The following is an 18,149-nucleotide window of genomic DNA, read 5'->3' as shown; positions in this document are numbered from 1 at the left end:
TTGTCCATCTGACATACCAAAGGTGCAATAGTCAGAAAATATTAGCAAAATTTTATTCAAGGTTGTGTTCTGCTGTGTTCAAAAGGTGCCACCCGGTAGGACATGCTCTTTCACTCTCTTGGAAGTACTGATCACTCTCTCTTAGTTTTCAGTACTGAAAAAAACCTCAGTGTTATCCTTTGCACTGGCAGTAACTAATTTCACTTCAGCTTCTACTGCCTTAGCAATAAACACTGCTGAATTTGTATTCCATTTTGACTAGTAAATTGGGCTTCATGGTAGTCATAAGAAATCTGAGGTTTTGGCTTTAGATATGGAAAAGCAACGTAACATTTCTTCAGATTTCTTTTTTTTTTAAGCCATAAATGCAGAAGATGATGTTGATTCTTAAATATTCTTAGGTCTCCACTTACTTCCTAATAAAAATCTTTCAGGACAGAATAACTAGTTGAAAAAGCTTCTATGTCAGGAAAATATTCACCTAATCAAACTGGTATCATATCAATTCCCTTGTCTCTAGTCATTATTCTACACCATGTAAGGTAGATTAAAAACGCCTTTTACAGCTAGTCTGAAACCCATTCCAATTTAGACACACTTTATAAGATGTAATTTTTCTTAAAAAGTGAATTTTGAAGATCCCCATTTCTTGATTTCTCACTTTGACTGTATGGTGAAGCTGAGCATCAGCATCCTGAACAGCACAAACATGAATGAGTCCACAGCTTTGCCTTACTTCTTACAGACAGCGTTCACCATTTTTCCACCTCAAGTTATACACAACCTACTCACGTTAACCCTTTTAAGAAACATAGGTTTAGGCATGGAATTTTGTTCGTTTTAGTACAGGGTAACCCCTGTCACATCTCTTTTGACAGTCCAGGGCAACCCTATTGAGAAATTATTTTATTTTATTTTATTTTTGAGGGAAAAAAACAATCTATACTTTGACTAATGAACCTTTAATGTCAGCTCCGTACAGCAATTTCTTCTTAATTAGGTGGAAAAGTGTCAACATCTCAAAAAATATTTGTCTCGGAAAAGGTTAGTTGTCAGTGGATTAGAATAGTCTTAAATAAAGGTAAGTTCTTACAAGAAATGTTTGTCCCATTGTTGACGGCGTGTGAAGTCAGACAAAAGGGAGAAAGCTACATGTGATGGTATCTTCACTTGCATTTCTACTTTGAGTGACAAGACATCACGCTCCTCATGAGTCCATATTTTTATCTGGAAAAGTGAACAACATATTAAAACCAAAGGGTGACTGCTATAAATATTTTAGCACTTTTAAATGTTACACATTTAGGACTTAAGCAGATTTTCTCAACTACATATGAAACTGTATCTGACAGATGAAAGGCAGATAAGTATTCAAGATTAGTTTTACATTAAAATACAGCACAACACAAAATCAAATATACTGGTAGCATAGTGAGATCACACAGTTCTAATTGCATCAGGTTAGGGCTAACTGAATTACCTTCTAAGTGGGAATGACTGATCAAAAGGCCATATCCAAACCCCTTTTTCACACTTTTTGGATATAGTCTATAAATACCCTAAGTACTGCAGGTGCCTTAGAAAAAATAGAGTTATTTCAGTGCATTTTTCTTTTGTCAGGACCACGTAAGATGGCATCGCTTTCATACACAACAGCAGATACACTTAGGAATGAAGGAAAAAGCTTCTTCTTGGCCTTGCTATACAGAGAAAGTCTCCTCACAGAGGTGAATTTTGGACTCCTTACAGTCCAAAAGCTAAGGGGACAACCTCGAGACCTCATGCAACGCTTCTGTGAATTTGGCATCACGACCAGTAATGGGTGATTAGACTTTTTAAACGTAGTCAAGTACTGATCCAGAATTCTACCATTTTCTAACTAGTCCCTTGAGTCAGGCTGAGTTACAAAAATAAGGCATAAATACAGGAGCGTAAGAGAAGATAACATACAATTTTTAGGAAGGAATGGAAGAAACTTCTTTTAGGTAGGTTTTTCTGGTGGAGTGGTGATGGTTACTTAAAAGCTTTTCAGAAATTGTAAACTTCAGAGTAGAATTCACTGGATTGGGGCACTGGTGAGCAGCAGCAAGCTGGAGTGGTTTTTTGACATGGTTCCATATGACATCCTAATCTCTAATTTGGAGAAATATGGATTTGAAGGGTGGACCATCCAGTGGATAAGGAATTGGCTCAATAGCTGCACCCAGAGAGTGGTGGTTGATGGTTCTATGTCCAAGTGGAGGCCAGTGATGAGCAGTGACCCTCAGGGGTCTGTCTTGGGACTGGTGCTTTTCAGTATCTTCATCAATTACAAAGACTATGGAATTGAGTGCACGCTCAGCAAGTCTGCGGATGACACCAAGCTGAGCGGTGCGGTTGATACCAAAGAAGGAGGGATGCCATCCAAAGGGACCTGGACAGGATGGAGAAGTGGGCCCATGTGAACTGAATGAGGTTCAATAAGTCCTAGTGCAAGGTGCTGTACCTGGGTCGGGGCAATCCCGGACATGAGCACAGACTGGGAGAACTCACTGAGAGCAGTCCTGCAGAGAAGGACTTGGGGGTTCTGGTGGATGAAAAGCTCGACATGAGCCAGCAGTGAGCACTTGCAGCCCAGAAGGCCAACTGTGTCCTGGGCTGCATCAACAGAGGAGTGTGGACCTCTTAGACTGAGTCCAAAAGAGGGCTACAAAGATGATCAGAGGGCTGAAGCACCTCTCCTGTGCAGGAAGTCTTAGAGATCTGGGAATGTTCAGCTTGGAGAAGAGAAGGCTCCGGCAGACCTCATTGCAGCCTTTCAGTACTTAAAGGGGTCTTATAAAAAGGATGGAGAAGGACTCTTTAGCCGGGTAGATAATGACAGGACAAGGGGGAATTGTCTTAAACTAAAAGAGGATAGATTTAGATTAGACATTAGGAAATTCTTCAGTGTAAGGGTAGTGAAGCACTGGAGCAGGTTGCCCAGAGAAGCTGTGGATGCCCCATCCCTGGCAATGCTCAAGGCCAGGCTGGATGGGGCCTCGACCAACCTGATCTAGTGGGCGGCGCCCCTGCCTATGGCAGGAGGTTGCGGTTAGATATATTTCAGGTCACTTCCAACCCAAGCCATTCTATGATTCTGTGCTTCCCAAAGTTGAATCTGATGTCTTAATTTTCTTCTCAAATATTAGAAAGTTTTAACAGATTTTCATTTCTAAGTAATAAAAAATTCATAAGCTTCTTTATCTCTCCTGCTCTTTTTTTGTTATACCAAAAAAATAACAGTCTTTTGGTTTACTGAACATTTATAAAACAACACAGATTTTGTATGTTTATGTATTTTCATGTTTTGGGATAGGGAAAAAAAAAAAAACAACATAGTATAATCCAGCAAGCATCTTCCTGAATTAAAGTTTTGGTGGAAAACAAAAGGCCAAGCTCTCCAGAAACCAGCTATAGGAAACATAGATCAATAATCCTATAAGGCATAGAAGAGAAATCATGTTCTCTTCAGAGTCTTCTGGACTTCAAAATCACAAAATAAAGTAGGAGGTGCAGCTTTTAAAACACCTTTCAATACAGTGAACACTGGCAAAGCTAGGTTATTATATAGGCCTAGAAGTCTTGTAGCTATGTGTCAAAGGGCTCACAGTACCTCCTCCTACTTTCAAAACCTTTCAATCAACTTGGGATCACTCCAGGGAAAAGGGCACAAATCCTCATCCTACAGAGAAGCACGTGCTGCTTTGCACAATCTACCTACTAGAATACTCAACCCAAAATATAGTTCAGTCTTTGACAATCTTGTTTTGGATAGTACAACTGTCTTCATGTAGAGCACTGATCAGCAGTACTACTGATTTTTACTGTTTGTTTTTTATCCTCTTCCCCAGAGAATATTTTGTGGACACCGAAGACTTTGTCTGACTGGAGACACTGCTATGCTTTTTTATCAGAGAAACCTAAGCAATTGTTCTGTGCCTATGCCACTGAATACCCTAAGCAAAAGGATCAAGACACATGACCTAGTTTGCAATGCGTCAGCAGTGCAGAGAACAGAAGACAGGTATGACTGATGTGCCTGAGGAGGCCTGCAGTGCTTAAGGAAACATAACGAAATGTTCTAAGCAAGATTTGGTTTCTTAAGAGATATTTGCTAGTGTCAAGGGTTACAAAAGTGACAGAATTGAGCGTGGAACTGTGACAAGTGACCAAGCCAACATTTGATAAGACAGTAAATTTCATTACCTGAAGCTGCAAGAAGCCATTCTTGGAGCTGCCTCTCTATCACTATTTAGCGACTCGAACACACATCTAAACTTGACTGGAGGAGCTGTGAAGTCCCAGATTGGTTTCGCTCACATTTCCTTCTCCAAAGGAGAAATCTCATCCACCTAGTGGGTTAACTTGGAGGTAATCACAAATATATACGGGGACAAGAATAACCTCTGCCTGCTGCTGACATCCACACTGTCAGCAGGTTACATTTCGCCTGCAAGTAGATGCTAAGTAAGAGGAAAGATAAGGCTTATTATGGAATCAGTGGTACGTCACAATCAAAGTGGCCTACATCCAGAATTAGGATTTGCTATCACCGGTCACTGCATACATCCTTACAGAAAAAGAAATGGTACTGTGCTACCCTGGATGCTTGCCACTTCTCTAAGGACTATGTAATTATTGGCAATACCAGGTTACGCAGAAAGGTCCAGCAGAATGGGAATGGATGGCTGCTCTCTGTCCACTGACAGCATCAGTGCGAGTTGCATCTCACATCCTGCCTAAGCCAAGATTTTGTTGGCTTTAAGGTACCTACTTCAATTAGATTAACAAACAGCTAGAAATAGCTGCTCAAGATCTTCCATCAGAAAAGAGCTGACTTAGAGAAATATCTTACCATCAGGACTATTTCAAGGTATCGAAAATGGAGAAAGTTGCAAATTGAAACAGTATTACTAATACTGGAAGCTACCTGATGGCTTCCTGAGAGAGAGAAATCACATCATCACATCATGCTCTTTCAAATGTCATCCAGAATGTGCATGGGTGTGGTTTTTTGTATGAAGCAATTTTGTCACAACATTTCTTGTCATTCCTACTACACGTTTCAAGCATTTAGAATTAAGAAAGAGATCAAGATTTAGGCAATTCCAGTGGAGGCAGAAAGGAAGTTTCACATGCATAACAATGATGCTTTACCAGAGGTTTGAAAATAATGTTAAATGTTTCAATCTGACCATTTAAGCTTGCTTACTCAACCATGAGTGCTGTCTGTCATTTACTTGGCACAGCTACTGAAAGTTTTTAACCACTGGAACAACCTACACATGGAACTAGCAGATTTGCCACAGCTGAAATTCATTCCTTCCATATATATATGCTCTTACATAAGTTGTCTATTGATCAGATGCAAGAAGCAGTAGGTGAAGTTTCATAGCCTGCGACGTGCAGGAGGTCAGACTAAAAGATCCTAACAGTCTCTTCTTGTAGTCTTGAGCTGAGAAAATAAGGAAACCTTAAAGAAAACAAGGTGACTGGTAGCTTTGAGCTAGCAGAAGCAAGGAAGATAAGGGATGAAAGGTAAAAGGTAAAAAACAAGGAGAAAAACAGCTGTGGGAAGATTACACACCGACTTTGCTCATTAATGGTCATTAACATATTAAAAAGACACCCATCAAAATGCTAAAGTATGCTAACATGAGATTTGGTGCCCCTCCCTCTCTGGTCCTCTGTAATGCACAAACTCAGTAGAGGTAAGTTATGTCACCTGCCAACTGGCAGGAGCCACTTAGAACAATCTCAAGATACTGCCTGCTGCTTAGAAATATCTCCTATGATGTAAGGGTGACAAAGGCAGCATATTATAGACTGCTACACACATTTTGCTGATCATATTGCTTATGAGAAGCCCAACAGATCCTCAACAACATCGCCTAAGCAGAGATATCCAAGCTTGGTGTTTCACTAGAATCAAAGAATTTGGCAAAACCACAAAGGCAGTTCAATTGTGTCAAAGAAAATGCTTCACAAAAGTAAGGTGTAGTTTTGTTTTTGTTTTTACATTCTACTTTATGGTTGCTCAACAAGCCCAATGAGTTGCTGTCAAACCTGCCCTTTTGGGATCTCAAGTCTAAGGTTTACCAGCCATGCAGACAGTCTCAGGAGAGAAGCTTCCAGGTTGAACACTGCTCTGGACAAACAGCTTTGCAACCTGTTGGGGTAACTACAGGAGTTTTGTTTTTATATACTAGCCACAGTAAAACCAAACATTGCCAAGCCAACGTATTTATTTACAAATGCAAAATGTTGCTTTTCTCCACCCACCTCTTATGCTAAAATATAATTAAGTGGCTGTGCAGCTGTTCCACAGCTATGTACTTACATGCTCTAGCATACTGGTTATTTCCCATCCTTGTTTTGCTGCCAGGTGTGTCAGTGCGGCTACATTGCTGTAACTCACATATGCCTGAAATGTAAGATACATTTCTGAAAATCAAGGGATAAAGGTAGATTTCACTAAATACTCCAGGAATGAGACGCTCTTTTTCTATCATTACCCCTGAATCACAAACAAATGTGTATTTTCCCATAAGTGTTTTCCTTCCAGAAAATATGGTCCAGTAGTTTCTGAATTAAATACTTTCAATAGCTAGATTATGTGCTCACATGGCTGACGGCAAAACAACCCTAATTAAACAACAAAATACCACTTCAGGCTTCTCCAATTATATAGCATCACAGAAAAACTGTGACCACTGGAGAGATAATACAGGTAACCCCTGAGACCACTAAATTAATGGTTTTGTCCATTTTCCTCCTAAGTAATTAAAATCTACTGGAAATTTAACCTCTTCATTGCTATCAACCTGTGGTCTATCATGGCAGCTGCTTTACAAAGCACGCTCAGGGCAGAGAAAGTGCAAACATATATATTATATATGCTTGACTACACTGGATGGAGTTCTCTTTTAAGCACTGTACAAAGAGAACAGAGCTTTAGAGTCTTTAATGACAAGTTTTAATGTAATACCAAATAAATCTAAGTAACCCATTTTTAACATTGCGTGCATAGTTATATTCATTGTCTTGCAGAAAAGAAATGCTGCATTTGCAGGATTCAAACTCCATTCATGGAGATGCCACTGATAACAACAAATCCCTCTCCGTAATATAATTCTCAATTATTTATTTAGTTTCATATAAAGACCTGGTAAAATTTCTGGGAGCCACTGGGAACTTGTATACAAAGAAAATTTAACCACAGAAACTCCATGCTGGTTTCTGCAACATTTAGGGTGTGTACAAATCCACCTAAGTTCAGATTCATCACTGTTTACTTTATGGCACAAGCACATTCTATGGCCTATCATGTCCAAGACAGAAACGTACCACATATTTTCACTTCTGTTTCCCACAATAATGAAGTTTACATTATTTCACTGTTCCTGTCTCTTGGTATTGCCATGTCTCTTCCCCCACTTTTAGCATTCATTACTAGTGATAATAAAACCCCACAAGTTTTGAAAAATTCAGTGGGAAAAAGCAAACATGTTCCTCTACAGTAGTATTAAACTTTCTAAAAGCTGGGCACACTGGAACATAAATCTTCAGGAGACCTGTCTTCATTATAACTCTGCTGCTTAAGGGACAACTTGTTATAAGATTCTGTCTTAGAGACACATTTTATGTTCTGTATGAAACTCAACTCTTAAATCAGCAGTTAGGCATCAACACTTTTTTCGGAAGGACAAACTGTGTTAATCTTATCACACACTGCTCCATTCTTCCATGACTACCACGACACTTAAGTACAGCAGGTCCAGTTTGGAAACTGACACAATCTGTACAACTGTTTTACATACCCCAAAAGTTTACAATTACACCATTTTATGCAGGTAGACAACAGGACACAATTTAAAGATTACCTGGTTGCTTGTCTCCCAGGGGTCAGATGGTTTGTCTTCTTTAGCAAAGAGCATACATTTTCTAAAACAAAGTTCAAAAGCAAAATAATAGAAGGGTTATTTACACTTTCTTCTGTGTGTGCTAAAATCAAACACTTCTACAGGTTTAAATGTCTTCTAAATGCTTTACAAATATTTTATCAATTTTCACTTGCAATGTGGAATCGTGAATTGCAACATGAATTTTTCACTTGCAATAACTCCTTTTTCTTCACAAGCGTGACTGGGAAACTAAAAAGCATAAAGAACAAACTGTTTATGGGGTGAGTTGCCCCTAATAATTTCAATGCAACTCAAGCAAAGTGGTCTAGAAAAATAGGCAACGTAACAGTTATGTTTGAGCAGACACTGACTTCTTAACAAATGATCACTTTTTCTGGACATATTAAAAAATATATAAGTTTTCAAAATCAAGTTTTGTTTGTAGCCCAACTGTACCTGGCTAGTCGAATTCTCCTTCGGGCAATGGCTCCATGGTACCGCCTCACACTGTCCTTTATCAAAAGTAAGCCAGAGACAGTGACACATCTGATTATTTTACGGCACACACAAAAACAAACTGACTAAAAATATTACAGATGGACAAATGCCAGGGATGCATTACAAATAAATAAAGAACTGTACTCTGTATGTTGGACTTTCCCCATCTTAACCTGAGTCAGTGTTTTACTTTTGACTTGACAATATACCCTTAAATTTGCAAAAACAATCCAATAAAAAAAAAGTTGTATCACAGTAGCATACTCCCAGCACTTCGGTCCTGAAGCAGGGGCAGCCAGACAGGGCATCACAACATATTCCACTCCTTCTTGTGTGTGCCACCTAACAAATCCAATTCACTATCATCTAGTGTTCAAAGCATGCTAGAGGTATGGACAAATTCTGATTTAAATGCACACTCATCTTGTGCACAAAGCAAGTGCGTTGCAAACAGATGTGGCCTGCCCTTCAAGGTAGCAGGTCTTTCCCTTCCCTTACTCCGACAGAGTGAATTTTTTCTGAAGTATGGAAGTGACCAAGAGCATACACTACATCAAACTGTATCAAAGGTGAGTAAGACTTCCTATTCTGAATGATATACAACTTCAGAAAGTACTTTTTCTTTGCTTTTAGGAGCTGACACACAGATTCTCCTGCAATAATCTGTATAGATACTAATCTGTATCTCCAGATTACTATATTTTAACCTTCTTTAAAACACAGACTATCTAATACTTTCAGATGCCACTTTCAGTCAAACGACCACCGTTTAAACTATCTTCAGCCAAGTTTAAACCAACAAGTTTAACCCATTTGGAGCATATACTCTGTTTCTCCCAGACTGGCCTACTTGACTGTGAAGGAATTGGAATGTTCCTATTCTGACAGTTTGTGGATGACCCTCTAATCAGGTCTGGAAGGGTAGCACTGCTTTTCTGGCACAAGTTAAGCTGTTGTGGCTTTTTGTTTGTTTGTTTGTTTTTTTTCCCTCTGTTTTAAAAGAGGAAGAGTCAGACAGTCTATCCTCTGGAAACAGTCTATAATAGGCAGTAATGAACCTTACAGCTTCACCTGGTACATAGGATATCTTGATTTATTTGCCCAGCTGGCATCCTACAAAATGTAAAGACAATGATGTTGAATAATTATTTCATTTCTGCCTTTGCTGGCTTTCTAAAAATCGAATTCATTGGAGCATTAAGTTAATGACAGGTGATATCACAGCAAATAATTCAGCAAGAGTATTCACACTGTTCTGATTGCTTAGTGAACTTCTTTCAGGTTCACTTGCTTCTATCTCCATGCCAAAGGAACTGGAAAGCCTGCCTATGTCATGTGATTTGTTTCCCATGGACTTCGCACTAACTCTATTCCTCATCTTCCTTAAGGGTTTCTAAAAATAACTGTTCATTTAACACTTCAGAATTTTGTCAGTTTCTTGCTGCCGGGGCATTTTCTACAGTCAGTGAAGACTATACAAGACAGATGGAGAATCTGCAACTGGTAGATTCTTCCTCCCTCTCCATCCACTAACTACAGAAGTTCAAATGACGACTACCCTCCGCACTCCTCAGTTTTGGACATCTGAAGTTAATAATCATGAATTTCTCACTCAAAGACAAACATTTCATTTACAGGCTTTCTCTTCTGCAAGAAGATGCATTTCAGTGAACAGCCGCAGTTAGTCTTTGCTTTTCCAGCAAGGCTATAGTTGCCAGCTGTGGGACAGGCAGTGTGCTGGGTTGGACCACACTGTTGCATGTATGCATTCATCCTCATCCTGAGGATAAAAGCTGACCTTTGTAGTAGGTTTAACTCCAGGGAAGATGAGCAGTTCTCCTTTGTCATTCACAGCATTAAAAATGAGAAACGCACTGTTAATATGCCGTGCTTGGTCCTTGATCCATTCTTCACAGTTATAAGCCTCAACACGGACACCAACCTCGACACTGAAATAAGAGTTGAGATTAATTATGGAACTACCACAAGTGATGCAGAAGCAGCCCTGAGACAAACTAAAAAGGACTGTTATATAGCTTCCTGTGTGCAGGAAGCCTTACTCAAATACTTTCTGCAGCATACAAAATAAATTACTCGGTCTGGACAGACACATTTTAGAAATAAAACAAAGGACAAATGGCATGAGTAAAAACAGAAGAAAGTGAGCTAAGTAGCAAAATATGAACACTAGTGTGCACAATGTGTGAGCACATAGCGAAAGTGAACAATACAGCATTGATGTGACATTCAGCAGAAGCACAGCATGAAGGGGCTATCCTGGCTATACATACAGACTAGGGGATGAGAGGCTTAAGAGCAGCCCCATAGAAAGGGATCTGGGGGTTCTGGTCAACAGCAAGTTGAATGTGAGCCAGTGGTGTGCCCTGGCAGCCAGGAGGGCCAACCTTACCCTGAGGGGCATCAGGCACAGCACTGCTAGCTGGTTGAAGGGAGGGTCCTGCTCTCTTCTGTGCTGTGCAGCCTCACTTCCAGTACTGTGTGCAGTCTTGGGCACCACAATATGAGGACATAAAACTATTAAGGGTGTCTAAAGGAAGGCAACTAAGACGGAAAAGGTCTCGAAAGCAAGATGTATGAGCCGCAGCTGAGGTCCATTGGTTTGTTCAGCCCAGAGCAGAGCAGGCCGAGGGGAGGCCTCATGGCGGCCTGCAGCTCCCTCACGAGGGGAGCGGAGGGGCAGGCGCTGAGCTCTGCTCTCTGGGGACAGCGACAGGACCCGAGGGAACGGCATGGAGCTGGGACAGGGGAGGGTCAGGCTGGGTGTGAGGGAAAGGTTCTGCACCCAGAGGGTGGTCGGGCACTGGGACAGGCTCCCCAGGGCAGTGGTCACAGCACTGAGCTGCCGGAGTTCAAGAAGCGTTTGGACAATGCTCTCAGACGTAGGGTCTGTTTTTTGGGTGGTCCTGTGTGGAGGCAGGAGTTGGACTTGATGATCTTCATGGGTCCTTTGAAACTTGTGATATTCTACGATTCTATAATCCCCTGCAAATCACTGCATTTCAGAGTGAATTTTACAGTCAGAGTTGGCAGGATTGCAATTTGGCTATAATTGATCTTTAAACTATGAAAATCAGAGAATAAATTAAACAAAAAAATAAACCAAGAGAAGCTAAAAAACAAAAACAAAACAAACAAAAAAAACAAGGACAAACAGACAGATTGACAGATCAATTGATATACATACACATATATAGAGATATATCCTCTAAAGCCCAGCTGCAAAATGATTCATTCAGTAAGACATATCCTACTAATAGCTAAAAAATGCAGTTAGGCTGGTGCTGGAGAAGTCAAGGAAGACAAGTATATGTGGAGCTTTACCTAGAAAGATAAGCATACAAGGAGTTTTACCTATTCTGAAATGTGTTGTTCACAATTGCATTGAAGACAAGGCGGTCACCCACGACGGACGGTCCCCAGAATTTAAACATATTGACTGATTTCAAGATGGGATATGAACGACACAGGCGGCTGAAAAAGAAACCCCATGAGACAGAGAGCAAAACATACAGTCACGTGAAAGAACCTCCTTTGTTAGTTTGAAAGGGGTAATGATTACAGCAACAAGGTTTCCACAACCTAGAAGATCACTCACTATATTACACTAATTTATTCCATAACCCACTGAAATATAGTTAACATGTTCAGCTCCAAGAGCATATAATTCAAGCTTCAAACATAATAACACCATTTATGTCATGCTGCTTCATTTTCAACACACTTTACAAACAATGACTAATTGATTCTCTCTGCTTGTTATTGCCTTCTTTTGGTGCCAGACCATGAATCCCTTACCGACGGAGTAACCACCTGCTTCACAAAGACTTTCATTAACTTTTATATTATTGTATAGGGAGTAGGATATTGCTCAGTATGTAAAAATGCCTGATCATAAACCCTTTATACTATTAAAGAAACCTGAGCAGAAAGGTTCAGCACCAGAAACAGTGTTCAAGCAAAGCAATGAGAATCTCTTCTTTTGAATATTGATACTTTTTTGCTTTTTTTGTCAGTGTTTTCTACTAGTGTTATATGAAGTAAGAATAAAAAAAACTACTCATAAAATTATCAAATGCATATATATGTATTTAATTAGGTCTGAGCTCAGAAACTCATTTTTGCACATACAATGGGAGAGCAAGATATTGAATTGACCCCTTATCAATTCAGAAAACCTGTTTGCTAAATTTCAAAAGATGAGGGTAGAGCATTATATAAACACATATTTACTAATTACTAATAACTTACTAATGTTTTCTTTGTCCAACTGTATAGAACATCCACTTACATTTCTCTTCTTATTTCAGACCTGACCCAATAGTGTATTCAATTACACGCAGTCAGGCTTAGCTGAGTTGTCCTTCTGGGTCTCTTCAAAGTGCTTGTGAAATAGGCTGTAGCTACTCTGGTAAAACTTTACTGGTGTATTGCCAGGAAACTACCCCTTCCATAAGTATATGAGCAAAGCTGTTCTTTGGACTAGTGCAGTGGAGAAATAGAATAGAAAGAATATTTCTGCAATATTGTGTCATCTATGGAAGGGAACTGCAACAACCTACTGCTTCTCTGACCTTCACAGGCATGCCAGAAAAAAAGGCCTGCAGCACAGATACTGCAGGGCGCAACTGGAATACTGTGTCCAGTTCTGGTTCCTGTGATTCAAAAAAGAGGCAGACAGACTGGAAAGGGTTCAAAAGAGGGCCATGAAGATGATCAAAGGGCTGGAGAACCTGCCCTTTGAGGAAAGGCTGGAGGAGCTGGGTTTTTTCACCCTGGAGAAGAGAAGGCTCAGGAAGGATTTAATGAGAGTATTCCACTATTTAAAGTCCAACTATAAAGAAGACAGAGGTTCTCTCTCCACAACGAGCCACATGGAGAAGACAAAGGAAATGGGTACAAGTTGCACTCAGAGAGGTTTTGTCTTGATAAATTAAACATTTTTTTTACAGTGAGAACAACCAATCACTGGAACAACATCCCCAGGGATGTGGTGGAATCCCCATCACTGGAGGCTTTGAAGGTGTAGTTGGACAGAATCACAGAATCATCTAGGTTGGAAGAGACCTCCAAAATCACCTAGTCCAACCTCTGACCTAACACTAACCAGTCCTCCACTAAACCATATCACTAAGCTCAGCATCTAAACATCTTTTAAAGACCTCCAGGGATGGTGCCTGAACCACTTCCCTGGGCAGCCCATTCCAATGCCTAACAACCCTTTCAGTAAAGAAGTTCTTCCTAATATCCAACCTAAACCTCCCCTGGCGCAACTTTAGCCCATTCCCCCTTGTCCTGTCACCAGGCACTTGGTGACACCAGGAGAACAGACCACCCCCCACCTCGCTACAGCCTCCTTTAAGGTACCTGTAGAGTGCGATAAGGTCGCCCCTGAGCCTCATCTTCTCCAGGCTGAACAAGCCCAGCTCCCTCAGCCCCTCCTCGTAAGACTTGTTCTCCAGACCCCTCACCAGCTTCGTTGCCCTTCTCTGGACTCGCTTGAGCACCTCGATGTCCTTCTTGTAGCAAAGGTCCCAAAACTGAACACAGTACTCAAGGTGCGGCCTCACCAGAGCCGAGTACAGGGGAACAATCACTTCCCTAGCCCTGCTGGCCACACTTTCTTATACAAGCCAGGATGCTGTTGGCCTTCTTGGCCACCTGAGCACACTGCTGGCTCATATTCAGCTGACTATCAACCAGTACTCCCAGGTCCTTCTCTGCCAGGCAGCTTTCCAGCGACTCATCTCTGAGCCTGTAGCGCTGCTTGGGGTTGTTGTGCCCCAGGTGCAGGACCCAGCACTAGACAATCTCATCTAGACTCCCTTTTCCCAGAAAATGTTGGATCTGATGACCTTTGAGGTCCCTTCCAACCAGGGCTGCTCTGTGATTCAATACAACTTCAGGATTTGTGGAAGTGGGGGGGTATAGTTTGCAACGTCTCTAGAGTGGGCAAAATTTTGGTTTCTTCAGCAGTTCTAAGTGTAATAAAGGTCCCACAGACATCTTTGTGCACCACATGAATAGAGAAAAATATGTAATAATGTCATTCATTTTTAGACTTGGAGAAAACATGCTCTATCCTCATGCATGTTTGTGTAACTCCTCAGTAAGAATTACATATGCACATCTGAGAATAGATTTTCACTGTGCAGTTTTTATACTTGAAAATACAGTTATGTAGCATTCTTAGCTTTTAGCTCAATTGCACTCTGCAAACTAATGTACCAGTATTGTTAAATGCACACAATTATCTGTTGCTAATTAATTGACTGGTACATCTTTTTAATAGACTGAGACATTCAAATGACATTGTAATTTCATTAAGAATAATTTGCTCTTCTGATTTAAAACGCTAAATGGTTATCTCATTTACAAAGTTCACAATAAAGATGCAAATACAGTATTATTGAAAATAAAGAGAAGAACTGCACAGAAATTTGCCCTAATTATTCTGTTCTTCCTGGAAAACTGTGTTCTGAATACTTTTACTGGAAGTTTAAGACATAAGAAACAACCAATCCAGTTCAAACTAATATTCAGATAGCTTTACTACTATCTGTAAGATTTTCATCTATTTTCCACACAAAAAGCTTGGGGAGAAAGAGGGTGAGTAACCTTTAAAATGCCCTTACAAATTTACTTTTCAAGGGTTGGCCCTTCTCCTCCACTTCTGTCAGAATCTGTGGCCATAGCAACTCTTAACTGGCATCTCCAAAGGTCAGATCTAATTATGAGTGGCCTCACAAAAGGTTTGTAGTGAGACTAGCTGTTTTACAAACAAACTACAGAATCTCTGTTTTCAACATTCTTCTGTCATCAACTGTTATTCTTGATTTTTTTTTACACAACAAATCATGTTAGACACTCATTATTCCGAAGAAAATATTTTCCCTACTTGCTTTGCTGGTGATTCCCTTCACTTTTTAAACATAAATGTGACTCTCTGTATGTCACATTTATCAAATGAAAACAGGCAAATATTTTGGGTCAGATTATGGCACAAATCTGAAACAACCCCTTTGAAGCCAATGAAATTACACAATGGGGTAAGGTCAGTGCATTCTTACGTTAATAAAGCAAGTTGTTTATCCAAACACTAAAGAAAATCTGTTGCTAACAGTACAGCTACTGCCTACAAGTCAAAACTACATGAGTAATGAGTGGGAAAGTCATTTAATGATTAAAGTTAAAAAAACCGAAAACTAATCTAACATTCTTGCAGTGAAATAGGTCACTTGGTATGCAAGGAGAATTCAAACTGAAATTCAAGTGTTGCTTACAAAGAAGCTTTGTGTACAGTCCAAGAATAAGGAGGGAGAAAAACAACTGTTCAATTTCAGAGGAAGAGAAATTAAATGACAATAAGCCCAGGCCTTACTTAGAAGCAATACCAGGCAGTTTCACAAAAATATTTTGTACTTATTACCTGAAGATGTCAGAGCACATTGAACTACTAACAATATTAGAATTCACAGGATGTGGGACACAGGGGATCTGAAAGGCTGTGACTTGCAGAAGGTTATGTATACCTTCAGCGTAAGCACCAATAAAACAGAACTTGTTTCTTCTGATTCTTACTCTGGCATAAGGATCTGCACAATAACATTTAGAAGGCTGCCTGTTTTGATCGATCAATTAATACAGGGCTTGTGTCAGTTTTATCCTGACGTAACGACTGCCTTTGTTTTTAAAACACCACACCAACCACAAGGAGGCTGAGTTTCTATTCCTATTTCTAATGATGACTTTCTGCAGGGAGTTTCAGGCAAATAATATGGACTCTTTTGCCTTAGGCTCTGCATATATAACAGAGAAAACAAAACATGACTCCCACTGTGGTGTGGCATGCTGTGGGAAATGTATCACATAAATCGTTTAAAGGTTTCCTGCAATGGTAAGAAGGAAAGTCAAAAGGATTTGGGTCTGCTTTTTTCATATAATAAATCCCATTGACACCTTTAGTATTAAAATGGAAGTATACACATCCGTTTAGAAACACATACAAAGACTTTGATGTAGCAAAGTACCTTGCTGAAATACTTGCCACTGTCTCCATCCAAGCCATGATCTGGCCACCAAAAGTGTTTCCATGATGGTTTGCATGAGGAGGCTGGACAAGCTCAATACTCTGCACATGAGTAAGGTCAGTTGAAACTGCATCTTCCTCTTTAAAAGTATCTGAAATATGGAAGCAATATATAATGAATTATTTCAGCTGGTAACTCTGATAACCAAGAAGAAAATACTCCCAGCTACCAAAGTGTGCCATATGCTTTAGACACACTGAAAAGAAAAAAATGGAAAAAAAGGAAGATACAGGAAGGTCTCTGATCTTTTCAAGGGCAGCAAGATGATGATGATTTCTTCCACAAACCTGAGAGGTGGGTGGTGGTGCACCCCTCAGTGCTATGACACCACAGAGATGCTTCCTTTAAAGGATCCTTCAAAAATGCTGCATCAGAAGCAGTAACTGTGAAACTCAGTTAGCTGAGAACACAGGCAGCCAACTTTCTCAGCTTGTGCTTCTGGTTATCCATGCTTGCTATGCATGACGTCTAACACATGTTGTTACAACAGTTTATCACTTATTCAAATGCCTCTCATACATTTTGACCATCATGTATGATGGGCACCTGTGCAAATCTGTCTAATTAAGGTTATAGTATGATGTGATCATTTCATAGCCTTTTACTTACAAATTTTGTGATTACTAGAAAGAGTATAGAATGCATACACTAAGGAGAGACTATTGATTTGAAATAGTAACCACTTTCTGTTATTTGAGTGTTTCCAATTCCACTTCCAAATGCTTAGCCAAACATCTTTATTGTAATCTTTGCTTTTTCAGTTACATTTTCCAAGACTCCCTTTAGGCATGAGATGGTGTCAGTTATTTACAAAGAGCACATTCATGCTACATGCTACTTGACCTGAATTGTACTTTAGATTTTTGCCCTAATTAACTACCTTTATGATTATATAAATATGTGGACACATCTGACTAACTTGCACTTTGGACCTACTTAAGTTGTTGCATAAGATCTACTCAGAAGACAAACTTCACTTTCTGAACATGCTACCTAGCAGCCTCTAATGCAATATTTTCTTCTCTCTTTCCCCTGTTTTGCTTGCTCTATCCCCTAAAATTGGTGAATCTCTGTTTACACTGATCAGATCCTTCTAGGAAGTTTCCAGGCAAGGCAGTGGAAACCAAATTCATCAACCTTTGATTTGTCTTTCATGGTATTAAACCACTTCCTATGAGGCAGTTACCATGAGGACAAATAAGCTAAACAAGCTGTTTGCTTGCAGTAGCCTCTACACAATCTTATTAAATTGTTAAGACTCTAATTTATATTTACAAGAGGTTTCATCCTTCCTCACTGAAGACATGTAATAATGACTGTTGTTCAGATACACTTACAGCTCAGATTTTCCAGGGATCAGCAGATTTCTTAACTGTTTGTTAATAGCTTCTTATGCAGTGGAACACAGCAACTTTGGAGCACAGTGGTCTTTACGAACAGAGATTTCTACCAGAAATTAAGATGAACCAGTGCCTTGGATCAGCTTTTCTAATTTGGACCCAAGGAGCTTATTTTTTTTCTTTACTTGTTTTAACCACCATCTAATGAAGTTTCACCTGCTTGCTGGGAATGTTCTCACAGCATGAACATACTTCTTAGTGGTTTCTTGCAAAGACAG

The 18,149-nt window shown here is 39.9% G+C and overlaps 1 protein-coding gene across 3 annotated transcripts in view; it reads right to left on the bottom strand.

Annotated features, from left to right (window-relative positions):
• Positions 1 to 18,149, bottom strand: part of ACOT12 (acyl-CoA thioesterase 12) — a 35,631-nt gene that overhangs the window by 6,084 nt on the left and 11,398 nt on the right. For all 3 annotated transcript variants that reach the window (XM_048055596.2, XM_048055595.2, XM_048055593.2), the window contains 7 exons: positions 16,472 to 16,622; positions 11,796 to 11,915; positions 10,222 to 10,372; positions 8,382 to 8,437; positions 7,905 to 7,965; positions 6,362 to 6,445; positions 1,094 to 1,227 (listed from right to left, as the gene is read on the bottom strand). In XM_048055596.2, the coding sequence (XP_047911553.1) occupies positions 1,094 to 1,227; positions 6,362 to 6,445; positions 7,905 to 7,965; positions 8,382 to 8,437; positions 10,222 to 10,372; positions 11,796 to 11,915; positions 16,472 to 16,622 (757 nt within the window). The remainder of the gene's footprint in view (positions 1 to 1,093; positions 1,228 to 6,361; positions 6,446 to 7,904; positions 7,966 to 8,381; positions 8,438 to 10,221; positions 10,373 to 11,795; positions 11,916 to 16,471; positions 16,623 to 18,149) is intronic.

This window comes from Anser cygnoides, chromosome Z (assembly GCF_040182565.1).
Source record: "Anser cygnoides isolate HZ-2024a breed goose chromosome Z, Taihu_goose_T2T_genome, whole genome shotgun sequence".
NCBI lineage: Eukaryota > Metazoa > Chordata > Aves > Anseriformes > Anatidae > Anser > Anser cygnoides.
Note: the sequence above shows the minus strand (reverse complement) of the source record. Positions and strands in the feature narration are given on the sequence as shown.